This window comes from Drosophila nasuta, chromosome 3 (genome assembly GCF_023558535.2).
Source record: "Drosophila nasuta strain 15112-1781.00 chromosome 3, ASM2355853v1, whole genome shotgun sequence".
Classification (NCBI taxonomy): Eukaryota; Metazoa; Arthropoda; class Insecta; order Diptera; family Drosophilidae; genus Drosophila; species Drosophila nasuta.
In genome coordinates this window covers 10997856-11014095 of record NC_083457.1, presented here as the reverse complement: position 1 = coordinate 11014095, position 16240 = coordinate 10997856, and the positions used below count along the sequence as shown (strand labels likewise).

The window sequence follows — 16240 nt, the reverse complement described above, 5'->3', positions numbered from 1 at the left end:
TTCAAGTTTTCATATATAATACTCTATATTTATATTAATATATATATATATAATATATGCATGTATATATTTATAAATATTTCCATTTTGTTTATAATACAAGTGAAACTTACGCCATACACAACTGAAAAGCTTAACTCACAATTCATGAGCAGAATCCAAAATGGAGAAAACAAATTTTCAATTTGACAGTTTCTTTTTAGTGTTTCTTATTTTGTTTTTTTGTATTCATGTTTTTGTGGGTTTTTCATTCTTTAATATGCGCTAACAGTACGCAGTTTGACTATTTACACAGCTGCTGTATTTATTTATTATTTATCAGCGTCACTTGCCGCACATTCCCTTGCTTCTTTCTGTTTTTCTTCACATCTTTTTTTTTATAGGTATACATATATTTTCTTTTTATCGAGTGTGTTTTTGAGAGGGGGTCTACAAATAAATTACATGCAATGTTTTATGCGTTGACATAATTCAATTTCTTGTACGTTTTATTTATCATTTTGTTTGCTTTTATTTTCTTTTGGGAAATGGAAACTACTTTAAACTGAGTTGGCACAATAATTTTTCATAGTTTGTGGTCGTGTTTTCCGTTTTTTTTTTCTGTTTTCTGAGAGAAGGAACTGAACCGAACTGTAAATAATTTGTGACTTTTGATCGTGACTGTGACTGCGACTGTAACTGTGACTGTGACCGTGAGAGAAATGCAGTAACTGTTATTTAGGCTACTTATTGAATCTGATCTGTCACATTTCCTATATATGTTGATAAATCTTTTTAAATTTGGCCTATGCACCAATTGCGTGTTTAATTGATTTGCTTATCGATTTCCTTATACCCTTGTAGTTAACTATCGAATTTTATAGAAATTCGATTACAGTAAGATCTTTGGCAATCCTACAAGGTTATTTCGAATAACCGAAGACAGCTTTCATTATAGAATCATTTACTAGTTTGTGTTTTTGGTGTTTGGTTTGTTATATGCAATGATTGCTATTATAAGTAATTTTATTTCTCACAATTATTTGCGACAAAAAAATATTTACTTTCATAAAATTGTACAAAGTGCGAATTTTAGTGGAAAATAAATGCTATGTGAATTGAAACTATAATAAATTTATATTTGACTTTCATTACAATTTCAATTTCGCCTTTTTACATTATTCTTGAATTAAAAGTTGAATGGATCTTTTCTATGGGGTCTGCTATTGGCGATATATTTAGTTTCAAATTCCATTTATACTTATTAATAATTTCTTTATTTATTTTTAGTGCATTTAAAATAAAGTACATTTGTCTTATATGTTTAAATGGATCTCATCTGTGTCGAAAAGTTGATTGTTTATATATACTATATATTGATGCATTTATCGGGCTAATCGTATGACTTAGGTTCTAAGTACGGCATACAAATTGGCATAAATTACTCTATAATCATTTATATTAGGTTGTTATTGTGTTTTTTTACAAATTGTTTGTTAATTTTAAATGCTATTCTTTAATAATATCATTAGGAATTTGATTTCTTATCAAATTGTTTTTGTTTTTGCAAATTACAAATGAATAACTGAGCAGATCTTAACGTGACAATTGGAAATTGAATTCTTAAAAGTATTGAGTCTTTAAAGTTGAATTGAATTAATTGAATGAAAATATGGAAAATGTATAAACTCATTACAAAAACAATTTCAACACATTTGAAGACATTTAATGGCAGTTTTCTTTGATAATCGGTGATTGTGAACATTATCGCGGTTGATTTTGTTACTTATTATTAATTGAATTAATAACAATTTATTTGTTTATCTTTCTTTTGTGTGCTGTATCAAAAAAACCTCACGGTGCTGTCATGCCTACATATATACTCTATATACGATGTACGAGTATTTGTTCATATCATTTGATAACTGCCTTAGTTGTTGATTAACTCACTGAATGCCTTAGTTGCTTAGTTCACACTATAGTTAAACATAGTTCAGTATGTGCATGCCTTTGGATCATCACAACACTGTCGAGATTCTTTTACCTGCCCCATTTGAAATGCCGCTAACAGTTTTTTCTTTTTTCTTTTATAATAACTAGACCCTAAGTTCTTAAGCTACATATTATGCCTCAAAAACTTTTGCAATTCATCTTTTCAATCTTCGTTTGCATTTCAATTTCGCTTTCACGTTTGCTTTTAATATATTTATACAATTTAATTGTAATTTATGATTTTGTCTGCTAATTGTAACTAATTTTCTTTTGCTGTGTGCTATGTGTGTGCTATACTAAATATTATATGCCAAGGGCTCTCATTTTAAGTACTGTTATATCATATTAAAGGTACCTAATTTACAATAGTTTTCGCTTTGCTCTTTTCGCCCCCAAACAAGAAGAACTAAGGCGACTTTCATAGAAATTAGAAATTAGAGAGTTGACAAACAATATCAATAAATACATAAATCAGACTTTCAAAGATTAGAAATGCATTGAAAATGTTGTTCATTTATGAGGTGGAAAATATTAATTTTGATATGACAACTTTGCGAAAATTAAAGTATTTTGTTCGATGGAAAATTAAAGTATTTCTTTCCGGATAAATGCTAAAATATTTTGTTATTTTGATTATAGTTATATACAGGACTCGCTAGGCAGTGATGACTGTTAAATGAAAATGTTAAAAATGAACCCAATTCTATACACACATAATATCTATTCGTATCGATAACTGTATCTGTAAATGTATCTGCATCTGCTTTTGCATTTTTTGTTTTGCCTAGGACTAAACTTTCACGGATTCATGGCTTACATTTTTACTGTTGAAGCGCTTAGAAAAGTTACGAACTTACATTTAAGCTATTTAGTTCTCTCTCTGTCTGTCTCCCTGTTTGGCTCATTCGAAATCCTTTCGCATCCTCTTGCACTCACTCTCTCAACGACAGCATTTAAAATCTCCAAGCCAGATCCTGGACTGGACCAACAATAATCTCCATTTGCTCCATATGCATCTGTTCCCTTTCCCTTTCCCCTTCCCGTTTCCCTTCCCCATTCAATTGCAATTTCCCCTCCAGTTCCAGTTGCTGCTCGGGTCAGGCAATGCTGAGGCCCTGCTCCATTTTATCGTAGAAGCCACAGCCGGCGGCAACATATCACACGGTAGTCTCGCGATCCACATGAATGTATTCGACCGGCTGAAGTGGATGTCAGGACGCCGGATCGATGTAGAGCGCCTCCTTCTTGAAGTCCTTCTTCAGTGTGCCAATATTGCAGGCAGCTGGCATATTGCCATTGCCATTGGCACCATTCATGAAGCCGCCGCTCTTCTGTACCACCGACTTTTTTCGCTTGCGCATCAGTCCAAACATGCAGAATATGAGGCAAGCGGTCAAAGCGGCTGCGATGCAACCCAATGCCGCAAAGACGCCGCCGGGCAGCTCGAGCAGTTTACGCGCCGTGCCGCACTCCTCCTCGGACTCATCGAAGCCGCTGGGACAGTTGTGATGACCTGCAAAGGCAGAAAGCAAAGCAGTTGGCCATTGATTGAAAAGAAATCTCTCTCTCTCTCTCCGTCTTTGCTGGTCAGGTTACACAGGTTCTTTTTGCCTCGACAGTTGCCAAATTGAAAGTGCCTCGGCCTGGCTGTCATTTGAGTGCTCCCTGGTTGGTTGCCCAGTTTGCTGTGTGGATTACTTCTTGGTTAGTTTGGTTTGCTTGGCTTGCTTGGATGGTTAGCTTGTTTAATGCGCTGCCTTTGCGGTTAAGCAGCTCAGTTGCAGACGCGCCTGGCTACCCATAAATAATTGAAGCTAAAAGGCGAGTCCAGTGTCCCATCTCTCTTTCTCTCTCAAGTGGCGGCAGCTGTTGCGGGCTGCCGGTCACACAGACGGACGGACAGATTAGCGGACAGATACACAGAGAGAAGCAAAGTTTTGTGGAAGATATTTGTAGGCTGCTTGGCGTCCAACCCGCAGCAGCATCAGCAGCAGCAGAAACAACGGCTGCAACTTGCAGCAACAGCAGCTTTGTGCAGTTGTCAGGAAACTTTGCCTGATTACAAAAACGTGGCAAGCAGCTTGCAATGAAATTAACAGAGAAGCAACCACAAGTGAAATTTTGTGTTGCCTGCTCACAGGCGTCAGAGAGCTGCAAGCAGCTGAAACTGAAGCTCAAGCCGGAGCAACCATCGCCAAATCACGTACACGCAATGCAAACTTTGTGCTCAACGAGGGTTGTCTCTAAAGTTACGTATGAGATTAGAATGAATAACGAAATTATTCATGAATCCGCTTAATATAGCTTTCTAGCATTTCAATTTATTAGTAGGAATATTTGAAATATATTTTAAATAAATTCCAAATATCAATTTATGTGCTTAAAAGTTTCGTTTAAGAAATACAAAATATCTACAAAGCTAAAAGCTTGTCCGAATCGAAGACCACTTCAACCAATTCACATTGGTTTGAATTAATTCTAAATTGAATACATAAAATATTCAATTTAAAATGCAACTGCTAAAGTATTCCTTAGCCTTTTTATTTTTAATGTGCTGCCAAGTCGAATTTAAATATTTAAGTTGCCGGCCAAGGAACTTTCTGTCTGGCAAAGAATTTAGTAAGCAGGCATTCAGGTATTTTGTCTTGTCCACATTTACTTGCAGCTCCTTCTACCAATTCCTGCTTACGTGGCAGTCGGAGTTGGAGTTAGAGTTGGGTTTGCAGTTGTGTGACAACCCGTGCGTTTTGTATCTTGTATCTGGGAACTTACCATCACACCACAGACTGGCCGCAATGCATGCATCAATTTCAGGACATTTGTACTCGCAGTCCGACTCCTTGGGATAGAAACCAAATTCGTTGAGCGTCTCATTGGCTGCCGAGCTGGTCGCAATGCCTCCGGCGCCGGCAACTCCGGCACTGCCTGTGCCCACCACAGCACCACCGCTGCCCGCACCACCACCACCACTGCTGGGTGGTGTTCCCATGCCAGTGGTTACGCTTGCATTCACATGCAGGTCCAATTGCTGCAGCAGCGCATTCTTCGTGCGATGAATCTCCAGCCATGTGAAGGCAATGTCGCCGGGCTCCTTGAGTATGGGCTCCAGCACCAAGCTCATGGGTCTAAGCCAAAGAGAAGAACCAAGATTGTAAGTTAGTAAGTGTGTGTGTGTGTGTGTGTGCGAGTAAAGTAAAGTTGTAAACATTTTCAGCCTGACCCAGTATCTGCCCTTGTCCCAGGATCTATACCATGCCCTGTGGTTGTCATGCTCCACATAACTTTGAGGCAAGTTTTTTTTTGGGATAATGCATAAGGCAACTCGGGTATCTCGCTTTGGCAACCCAGTTGCTCAAGTGCAACTAATTACGCGCAACTTTCAAGATTGCATAGACAAAATAAGTTCTCGTTTATTATGCACTTCGTTTCCCTTCATTCTCGAGAACGAGAACGCTGCTGCAATGATTTCATCATTAATATTATTGTATTTAAGTAGTCTTAATGCTTTCAACTGCGAAATAAAGCCAGCGCAATATTAAGATCGACTACAACGAGTCAAGTGGGTAAATGATGGCAAAGGAGCATCGCTCTGAAAGCCAAGTTACTCTTTAGACAGGCAGCCATAAAATAGTTTCTGAATGGCGTATATATTTATGCACTTTAAAAATTCATAAGGCAAAGCTCTCATCAAATTTAATATCTTCCTGTAAATACACTCAATTTTATTATTTCCCAAGAGCACTTTAGAAAAAAGCTCTGGACTTTATGAAAAAAATTTTAAAAATGGTATTAATGATTCAAAAATGTTTTATGTTTAATCCTAATACTAAAAAGAATGCAAGTGACTCAAAGCCTAAGATTTAATTCGACTATTGGAGTTACATTTTAAATTCATATTATACAATGACTTTAAATGCTTTTATTTTCTGCAATATTTCACAACTTTGATTGAATTTTTAACTATTCGAAATGCCGTCAAATCTATTCAATTCTCAGGTGTAGCATAGCTAAATTCTATTCTGAATATTCCATTGTAGCCTCTGAATTATTTACAAATGTTTATCAGTTTCCAAGGGAAAGTTGAATGAATCATATAATATGCATAGTTGAGGGGAGCTTAGTCCGTTGAGGCATGGGCTCTATTTAAAATATGTATGCGATGATGTGCGAGTTGCTTCAAAAAGCCTCTGAGTGTTAGCTCCTTTTTTTTAGCTGCTTGCACAAAACTAATTGCAATTTAACAGTTGCCCGCGTTTCAAACATTTTTAACAGCTTCAGTTCTAAATGTGTGAGTGTGTGTGTGTGTTGGGTTTCCATGCCGTTCTCTACTCTGATCTCTGTCGAGTTATTTGGAAGCTCTTATGAGCTCTATCAAAAGAAAAAAAAAGCAGGCTGCTTAAAAATGCAATAACAGGAAATGGCTACAGCGGCAACAAAACACAGGAAATTGAGCGCAAAGAGAAAAAGAAAAAACACACACACATATACATTGAGGCAAACAAACATGGCTGTCAGATACACTCACACACACACACAGACTGGGAATCACATAAATACAGCAGACAAGACCATGTTGAAAAGCATGCAAAAATTGTCCATTTGAAAAGGAATGGAGACGAACGTAGGAGGAGAAGGACAAACAGCAGATCCATGTGAGGACTTCTGTTTGTGTGTGTGTGTGTGTGTTCCGGCAATTTATGTTCAAGGTGCGTGCCATGAAAATGAACTCCGTTTTTGGTCAGTTTTGTGCTGCCGCTCGGAACGTGTTGCCATTAAATTTTATGTGCAAGTGCAGCTCAAATTTGTCGCCAAAAAAGGCAACAATAATAACAACAATAACAAGAAAGCGGCGAAACAACATGGAGAAAGAGAGAGAGAGCAGAAAATAAAACATATAAAACACATACATGTGGCCATGTGGAAACATATTTTTATGACACCCCAAAGGGTAATTGACAGTGTCCAGTGGCTGTCAGACAGGCCAGACACAGCCAACTAATGAGCGTGTCGAGCCTTTTAGATAATTAATCGAGTGCTTTTCAACTCATTCGCTTCACTTCACGCTGCAGCGATATATGTATCATATGTATATCCACTGCAAAAATGCCACTAAAACATGGGATTAATATTTCAAATGACAATCCAAGCGTTGAGCCATATGATACCACGTGAAGCAATTGCAACAATGAGCCCTCGAATGGTGTGCATTAAAAGCGCATTATGGCTGCCAATGAGATTCAATTTATTGCTCAAGGCTATAGTCAAGATTTATTTCCGCCAAATTAATTAAAAATGCAAATTAATTGCATTATAAAGCCGAAAATGTGGAAGGAAGGAATTTTTGCAACTTAGCACTTGCGTTGCTATAAAAGCTCATTAAAGCTGTAAATGTTGAAGGCGACTTTAGATCTTAACTAATGGATTTTATTTAAGTTATGTAGTTTTTATAAGGAATATAAAAGCTTCCTCAACACAAACTTGACAGATTAAATTAAATTATTTAGCATGAAAGTTTAAAAGCTTTTCAAGGAACATGTGCTGACTTTAAAAGCACATTATCTTTACTAATAAATTGTAATAAAATTCAAAGCTTTTATACTAATACACTGCAAACTTAAAAATAACCATAAAAAACCCAATTGAATCGCTAATCACTTTATAAGGTAAAACTGTTTAAAATATAAAGTGAATATTATGTTATACACCTTAAAATATATCTGTTGATATGCTAGCGCATCAATATCTATCTTAGTTTTCCCGCATATTGATATCGTTACAACTTTGTGCACTTACTTGTTCATGAACAATGGTTGCCCGTTGGTCCAGTCCTCGGAGAATATGTGCAGCGACGTTGGCCTCGGGCCACTTTGCGCTGGGCAAACAACACGCATCGGTTTCAGAGGTCGACCAGAGTAGACCATCAGACGATTCTTCGTGTGACAGCGCATGGCATCCTCGGAGGTGGGATCGACGGGCAAATAGGAGCCCCAGGTCTGCACAAAGAGCGAACGTTCCGGGGATTGAGCCTCGACATACCAGGCCAAGCCCTCGCAGCTCGCATCTTGTGTCTTAAGCGGATACTTCAACTCATCCTCGCCACCAGCGCCTTTCAGTTTCAGCTGCTTGCGACAGTCCGGCTGGCGTTTGTACTCATACGAGGCCGAGAAGAAGACATCGGCAAAGTCCTCGGAAATGTTCAGTTTGCTGACGGTAAAGGTCAGCTCCATGACCCGCGAGTGCGAGACAAAGGTCAGGGGGGCATTGCTGTACAAGGCGCTGGAATTATCACAGAAGCAGCCCAATTGTATCTTGACATCCCGGAAGGGCACATCGTACAGTCGCAGCTCGGTGATGCGTCCCTCGGGATCCAGTTGATTGCAGCGTGGCCTGCCCGTATGCAGATCCGAGTCCGTGGTACAGGCGGTGCCCTCGCCAAAGGACACATTGTGCAGCACCAGCTTGACACGCTCCGAAGTGCCCGCCTCGAAGCGATACAAGCATGTGATGTTCTTGGCCCCGCCTCGGCCGTAGAGAAACACATTCCTTGGCACCTGAATGTTGCCTTTTCGTTTGCGAAATACACGCGAACACAGCGGCGGCACTGGATCCTCGCCACGCCTACCGGGCCATGCGTCGCCCCCTTGTTCCGTGTCCACAAACTCGTAGTTGAGCGCAAATTGAGCCGGAAAGAGCGCGGTGCCTGTGTGCGTGTGAAATTCCAGTTTCTGCAAATATCGAAAATAGCAAATGCCAGAATGAGCTAAAGCAGAGAATACACTGCCAAAAAACAAGATGTTGGATTTTTTTAATTTCTATTAAAATTGCATTTAAGCTTAAATAAAATAATAATCTTTCGAAAACAATAAGCACAAATTTAAAAAAAATGTTACTTAAATTTTTGTAACTGTTTTATAAATTTAATATAGTTGTCAAGTGTATTTTGGAATTCAGTTTTGGTGTTAACATATTAACAGTACGTATGAATTTATTATGTATACGCATATCAAGTATACCCATTTTGACTGATATATAAAATTTTATATATTTATTTATTTACTTAATTTACATATACAATTTAAATTAACTATTTTAAAATTTTATCGCAGTGTAACGTCAATTTGGCATCATAATATTTGCAGTTCATATTTGCGACATTCAAAAAGGCTAAGCAAGCTTATTGCGGTCCCCTCTATTTGCTCCAACCACAGTTAGCGCGGAGATCCTTCAAGCACCCCCAGCACACAACAGCGTTTGCTCTTTGTGTGTATTTGAGTATAAAAGTCTCTGTGTGTGTGTATGTGTGCTTTGGCGAATTTGAATTTTGCCATCAGGCAAAGAAGTCGCCGTGGGCAACTCGACAACTCTGCAGCTTCGTTGGCTTCGTTTGTCGCTTGTCGTTATTTGTGCACGTCTGGCGATGCACTCGAGTGTTTAATTTGATTAATTTTGTCAAGTTTAAAGCAAATACAAATGTGCACTGTGCCAAATTTGTTGGCTCGCGTTGTTGCCAGGCAATTGGGTGCTTGCCACCGACGACACAGCGCCAGGGCTCCCAGAAAAGAAGCGAAACGCAAATTGGGTACTACAAGCGAAACAGGTGCAGTTGAATGCTCAGAAGGCAACAAACAAAATGAAAAAACGCCCAGAACTTCAACAAATTGTACTTTTTCTGCTGTGTTAAAACAAACATTGAAGTGTTCAAGGCACAGCCTGAAAGTAGACAACAGTTTACGCAGCGTTTCACAGAGTTCATTAAAAATGTTGCATACTTTAAAGCTGCGAAATTAATTTCATCTTCTTTGGGTAGCTGTACCTAATATTTGTATTCTACTTAGCAGCCAATTAAGCTTGAGAGATTTCGTCATGCTGTGGAAGCAGCAAAGTTATTTAGTGGCTGACAAATGTGCAAATTAATCACACACGTCCTACTAAATGATATTTTATGAGTCCTTGAGTGCACTATAATTGCTGATGTTGAGTGTTGAAGCGAACTTTAAATGAATGGCAAGTTTATTCTAAGAACTGTCGAAAATAAACTGTAGAAATTGAGAAACTTAATTCCTAATAAAAATATATAAAATAAAGCAATAAAAATAAATATATAGTAAAAAAAAATATTATAGAGTACTCATTCTCTACAGTTACGAATAGATTAATAAAATGTAAAACAATTTCGTAAGTTACACATTTTATATTTTCTTTTATAAAATCACATAAATGAGTGTAAGTTTGCTTTAATTTATTCACATTAGTTATCTCTTTATATTCCTTAAAAAAGAATTGAATTTCATAATAATAATTTCATAATAAATTTTTTGGTTTTGAATTACAATATCAAATTACAAACCAACTTGATTTTCAGTTTTTTATTTAATTGTACCTTTTGTTATAGTTAACCGAATAAATGAATAAAAAAACATGATAAAGCAGTCAATTTATAAATAATGAGGTATAATTAAATTTTATATTATTATAATTTGAAAATATAACTTTGTATTTATTGATACTGCTGCATATTTGTTATTTTAATTACCATATATGTATTTTTTAATGACGATTATCAACTTACCAGATCTCTGCCCGTGCTCACGTAGCTCTCTAGTGGACTGCAGGGCCGTTGCTTGTTGCCACCCATGAGGGCGCTGCTGCCGCTGACTCCGCTGCCAATGGCCGTGTGATCGCACAACTTGGGCGTCTCGTAGTCGTAGATCTCAAGCATTAGGCGACGCTTGCCCTTGGTGCTCATCAAGGAGACGGCACTCTGCCTATCCGAACTGACAACTGCAGCAGCCGAAGCACCTTGGCCATCTCGCCCCGACTTGCCACTCGATATGTAGTTGAGGCTATCCTTGATGCCGCCCAATTGTTTGCCAGCGGCCGAGCCTGGAGCTCCAGCTCCACCTCCGACGCCGCTACCTTGATAGCCACTGTACTTGTTCTCCTGATTGAACACACTCGACTGGGTGGGACCATAGATGTAGGTGTCAACGGGATTCCAGGCATTGTCGATGTTGACGCGTAGATTGCGATTCAATTTCGGATTACTGGCACTGTAATAATAGCTACCGTAGTTGCTTTGATTCAGCAGCGTCGGTTTGCCGCCATCAGCCGAGGAGGCAACGGGGGGCGGAGGTGGCGGTTGTCCGGTGGTCACACTGGTCGACTTGATGGGCAGGTAGGTGCCATAACTGTCCCACATGCGCAGTCGGGTTATCCAAGGCGGCAGATCGCTCTACAAAAAGGGGATGCAAAAACAAAGTACGGGAGAGGAAGAAAGGCAAAAAAGCATTAGGGAAAATGTAAGCGCATGTTATTGTTTAATTCTCTTGTTGACATTATTATTGTGTTTCGCGCGGATAAACAAAAGTAACAAACGCGCAATTTCCCAGCCCATTCCCCTCAAGCTGCAGCTCGCATCCCCAAACAACGTCGCTGTCTCTTTCTCCGAGCATATCGTTGTCCTTTGTTTTAACGCATTTTCCATGCTTTCTCTCTCTCTTTCACTCTAATGTTTGTTTGCGCTTGTTCGCATTCCCTTAGTGTTAGTAATTCCCGCACCCACTTTTCCCCTTTTGCCCCCTCTTTCCCCACCATGTTTGTCATATGTCACATATTCAACAGCAATGAGAGTCAGTTGCAAGTGTGAGTTATTTGTCTTTTCACGTTTTGTCACTGCTGTTGTCATGTTTTCATGTTGTTGTCCTCTTCTCTCCTCTCTTTGTTCCCCCCTTCCTCTGCATCGTCAACATCTTCAGCATACTGTTGTTTGCAGGCATTAAATATTTTTACTAGAAGCCTGTTTGGAATGTTTTCCTTTTCGTGTCTAGGCAGTGATTACTGTTGACTGTGTTAATAATGGAAAGACAGTAACAAACAGCTGCGGCTTCTGTGAGCTATCAAGGGAGCAGGGCTGGAAAGGACCAAGGCGTGACGCAGAACTGAAGAAAACACGCCTCGAGCACATTGGCTTATAATTCTACGAGTATTCTATTGCACTTTTTCTCCTTATTATTCTTCCTCTCTTAGTCTATGTTTTATTCCCCATTTTTTCTCGAGTAAATTAGCTTTCAGATTTGCGCTCTAATTCTGTCACTTATGTTTTTATTTGTACACATTCTTTACAGTAATAATCTCATTAGGCTTAAACTTTTCGTATTTTATTATAGATTTCTTTATCCTTTATATTAACTTTCATATTTTTTGTGATTCTTCAACATTTTTTTGACTATTTTTTAAGAGTATGATTAATTTTTTCTTTTAATGAATACTAATTATTTGTTTTGTGTTTTTACTTTTGAAACTAACTTTTTTAATGTTGTTATTTAATATTGTTAGAATATTGGGCATTCTTATTTTGAAATTTTTAGGTTGATCAATTTTAAGCCTACATCGAGAACCGCAAGAAATCTTCAACTAAAATAGTGAATTTTGATATTATAATCGCATATTATATAAGGTTATTATCAGATCGTAATTTAATGAACCAAATAAAGTTCAGAACTAATTTTATCTTTAGCTTCAATTTTATTTTCTAGATTTTTTTCAGCATATTTTGTATTACTTTTTTGTCGCGTCTGACAGAAGTGGCAAAATGTGGTTTTCCCCGTTTTCCCTCTGTCTTTGAAGTACTGAAGTTAACTTGTAAAGCTGCTAAGTGACTTTCAATTGGTTTTGTTGTAAGCCCAAGTCGCGTCGCGTTCGCCTACTTTACAGTCAGGGGCGTGAGTTTCGCAAATTTGTTGCTTTTACTATGCACACACATACACATACATACATATATACATTCGTATATCTCCCCCTAATCTTCACGTAGTCCATCACATCAACTGGGATTCCTGAAGGGGACTTGGGGAAATGTCACCACTTGTGTGCGGCTCTCATAAATGTCGCGGCATTAATTCTAATGGTTTTTCTCAACATTATTCTGCAATTTCCCAATGATGTAGCTTGCGCTCTCCTGGTTGCGCTCTTGTTCAATGTTTTTATTTGAAATTTTAATTTTGCTTCTTAATTTAAAAAGTTTGCTCGCTTTTTGTTTTGCGCAAATTCCCTCTCAACTTATTTTTATTTTGCTTCTTTCTTCGTACCCAAAATGCCAGAGCACCCACGTAGCAACTGTCCTCCCCCTTGATCTGCCTGCCCTCTTCCCTCCGCACACTCCTCTCCAAGGAGCTAACTGCTGTTACTCCAAGTGTTGATTGTCGTTGTTGCTGCTGCTGTTATACCTGCTGTTTGTTTTTGTCGCTTTTGTTGCTGTTGCAAAATTCATGAACTGTTTTTGCTGCTACTTTTGCCTCTGTTCCTGCCCCTGTTTTATTTTACACATATTTCTGTTCTGTCACTTTTTATTGTGCCACCGGCGTGGGTGTAAGTAGGGATGGGGCAGGGGCATGGGAAGGTGGAAGTTCTGGTGTTACTCTGCAAAAAGTTGTTGTTGCTGCTGGCAGCTTTTCATTTTTACCTTTTTCCTTGGCAATTTAAAAGTGTAGGTGAGTGAGGCAACTGCAATTGACACGGACAACTGCAGTCAGCAGGAAGGACACGAGCAATTGTTTAAGGATTGAAGAGCGACTGAAACTGGACTGACGCGTTGTAGGTAGGTGGAGAATGAGAGCGAGTTCTTGAACTCTATTCCATTGCTCAAGCTCCTCATTGGGATTTATAAAATTAATTGGCACTTCTTTCGTATTTATGTCTTAACAGTTTGTAAAGTCACTTGGCGAAATGAATTAGATGTCTCCTCTTTCAGAGAGTGTCTAGACAGAAAAAGACCTTGAAAAAGTTGGAGCAATTTATATGTCAAGTCTGTTTCTATAACGTGCGAGTGGATGTGCTCACATGCGATAAGTAATTGAGGTGACAACAAAAGGAAAGCAGACATTTGATCCTTAAGCTCGCAAAGTTTAAATAGCTGTGGTAAGCTGTTAACAGTATCCCATGTGTCCCAACCGTTTAGCAACACTTGCGTAATTGTGACAAACATTTTCCAACACTTAATCGCATGAAATTGACGTTAAACAGCACGCAGATATTTGGTGCTTAACAACATTCAATTTGTGGTTGTAGATTGGGGTAAACATTTTCCAACACTCACTTAGATAAATTGGCATTTAGCAACACTTTTTTTTATATGAGCTCAGAGTTTAACAACACTGCCACAGTTTAACAGCATTTATGTATGTAATTATCATAGTATATTTTATTACAAAAACTGTTGCGTTATTCGATAAATTTTAACAAAATGAATACTTTTTGTACATATATTGTACGATTTAGTACATTTTTGGATAATAATAATTTTGTTAAAAAAGTAACAAATTATACTCAATAATATAGATTTTTTCATTCTCAATAAAGTCTCAAATATTAAACTTAAACCTAAACTTTGTAAACATAAATCTATTATTGCAAATAATAATAAAGAATCAATACGATTGTATAGGTAGTTTAGCATGTTGTATTAAAATATTATTATTAAAAGCGTTCTTTCTGTTCGCATTCAGATATCCATTCATACTATATTACTAAGACAGCTCTGTAAGTGCGCTGTTACCTACAGCATATACCCCGTTAATTGCCCCAGATAATCATTTAATTCACTCATCGCTAAACCTTTGACGCTGTCGCTGAGGTGAGCTCAGAGAGCTCGGGTCGTTAAAGATATGTATTTACATGTGCATGGATGTTGTAGTTTTCACTTACAGTTATATCCACCTTGACACAGTTTACAGGCCGTTAGACAACGAACAAGGCACATTAAAAATGCACGCACGACACGAGAGGTGTTGCCTTTGTTTTCGCAGTCGTTTTGTCGCGTTGCACAGCACTACAACTAAACACAGTTGCTGTTATTGTTATTGTTTTTGTAGCCGTTGTCGTTGCAGTTGCAGTTGCTGACAGTGTCGCATTTTGACGCAGTTTCTTTTGCCCGCTGGGCAGACTTCACAGTTAAAGAGAGAGTGTTGAAAATCCTTTCGGCCACATTCTCCTCTCACTGCTTGCGTCAGCTTTCTATGTGGCATGCCCCATACCTTGGCTCTTGAAGTCTTTCACTTAATTATAAATTGTATGCGACTTTATTTGTGTGTGCGTGTGTGTTTGCTTTTGTTGCTGTCGTTACACACACACACACACACGCATACACACAACAAACGGGGCAGGCTGCATTTTAATTGGGTGAGAAGACAAAGTGTCGCTCGACTGGCACTAATAGCCTGTATATAGAATGGAGTGGCATATAGTGCGATATAGAAATCAAGACAATAGACAAGTGAATCCACCGTTGGCATAGAACGCGACGCGTTTAAGCGCACAATGCAAACAACTCGGATACTTCAGCTGCTTGCCTGCCTGCTGCCTGGCTGCCTGCTCCATATAGCCAGCCCTCTTTCCCTTCTGCTCTCCCCACCCCACCCCCAATACACATTTTATGCATTTATGCAAACTGTTACAGTTGAACCTCCCCATCGCCTCAAACGCTTTCACTCACCCGTCCCAGCGTATTGTTGTCGTGTATCGCCTGCTGCAGTATCTGCAGATTGTAGCTGGTGAACGATAACCAAATCAGGTCACCAGGATATCCGTGAAAGTGGTACGTGCATGTTGTGTTCGGCGGAAGCGTGTGACGCGGACTCACAATGCGTCCCATGCGGCCGCGACGTGAGAACAGCACATCATCTGCAAAAGAAGATCGAGCGAGACAGCATTAGTGACATATGTATGACAGCGAGTGTGAGCGAGATAAATACAGATTATGTGGGTGTGTGTATGTGATGAATCTGTGTGTGTGTGTGTGTGTGTAGGCTGTCAACTCACGGCCGTTTTTTTAATATACTCTAAGAACGTTGTATGACAAGCGGCTTACATGTGATTTAGGTTAATTTACACTCGTCTCCTCTCAGCTCTCAGCAATACGAGTAGTTTTTCCCATTTCCCTACATTCACTTTCACACTCACTTGCGTAGGTGGGAGATTCGTAAGATTTTTGCAAAATGATTAACTATAGGCAGCAAATGTTTCTCAACAAGTTGAAGCATAAGAAAACTACATACAACCTACATGTATATTGTCGTTATTTATATCCTGGTTTTAAAATAGGTTAACATTTGGGAGCAAGGTAAGCTGTGCTTAGTTAATATTTTACGAAGCCGATTCATCGTGGAAATGAATGTAAATCGATAAATATATTTATAATATTAGTATATATTATTGATATATATTTTTTAATTAGGTAATAGAAAACCAAATATTGATATTTGAAGCAACCTAG

The 16240-nt window shown here is 38.5% G+C and overlaps 1 protein-coding gene across 4 annotated transcripts in view; it reads right to left on the bottom strand.

The window, feature by feature from the left end:
• Window positions 1-558: 558 nt before the first annotated feature.
• LOC132790945 (uncharacterized) overlaps window positions 559-16240 on the bottom strand; it is a 74414-nt gene continuing 58732 nt past the window's right edge. For 3 of the 4 annotated variants that reach the window (XM_060799705.1, XM_060799706.1, XM_060799708.1), the window contains 5 exons: window positions 15461-15648; window positions 10541-11203; window positions 7765-8696; window positions 4744-5096; window positions 559-3484 (listed from right to left, as the gene is read on the bottom strand). In XM_060799705.1, the coding sequence (XP_060655688.1) occupies window positions 3183-3484; window positions 4744-5096; window positions 7765-8696; window positions 10541-11203; window positions 15461-15648 (2438 nt within the window). In that variant the 3' untranslated portion in view covers window positions 559-3182. The remainder of the gene's footprint in view (window positions 3485-4743; window positions 5097-7764; window positions 8697-10540; window positions 11204-15460; window positions 15649-16240) is intronic. The other variant, XM_060799709.1, reaches the window with a different exon arrangement.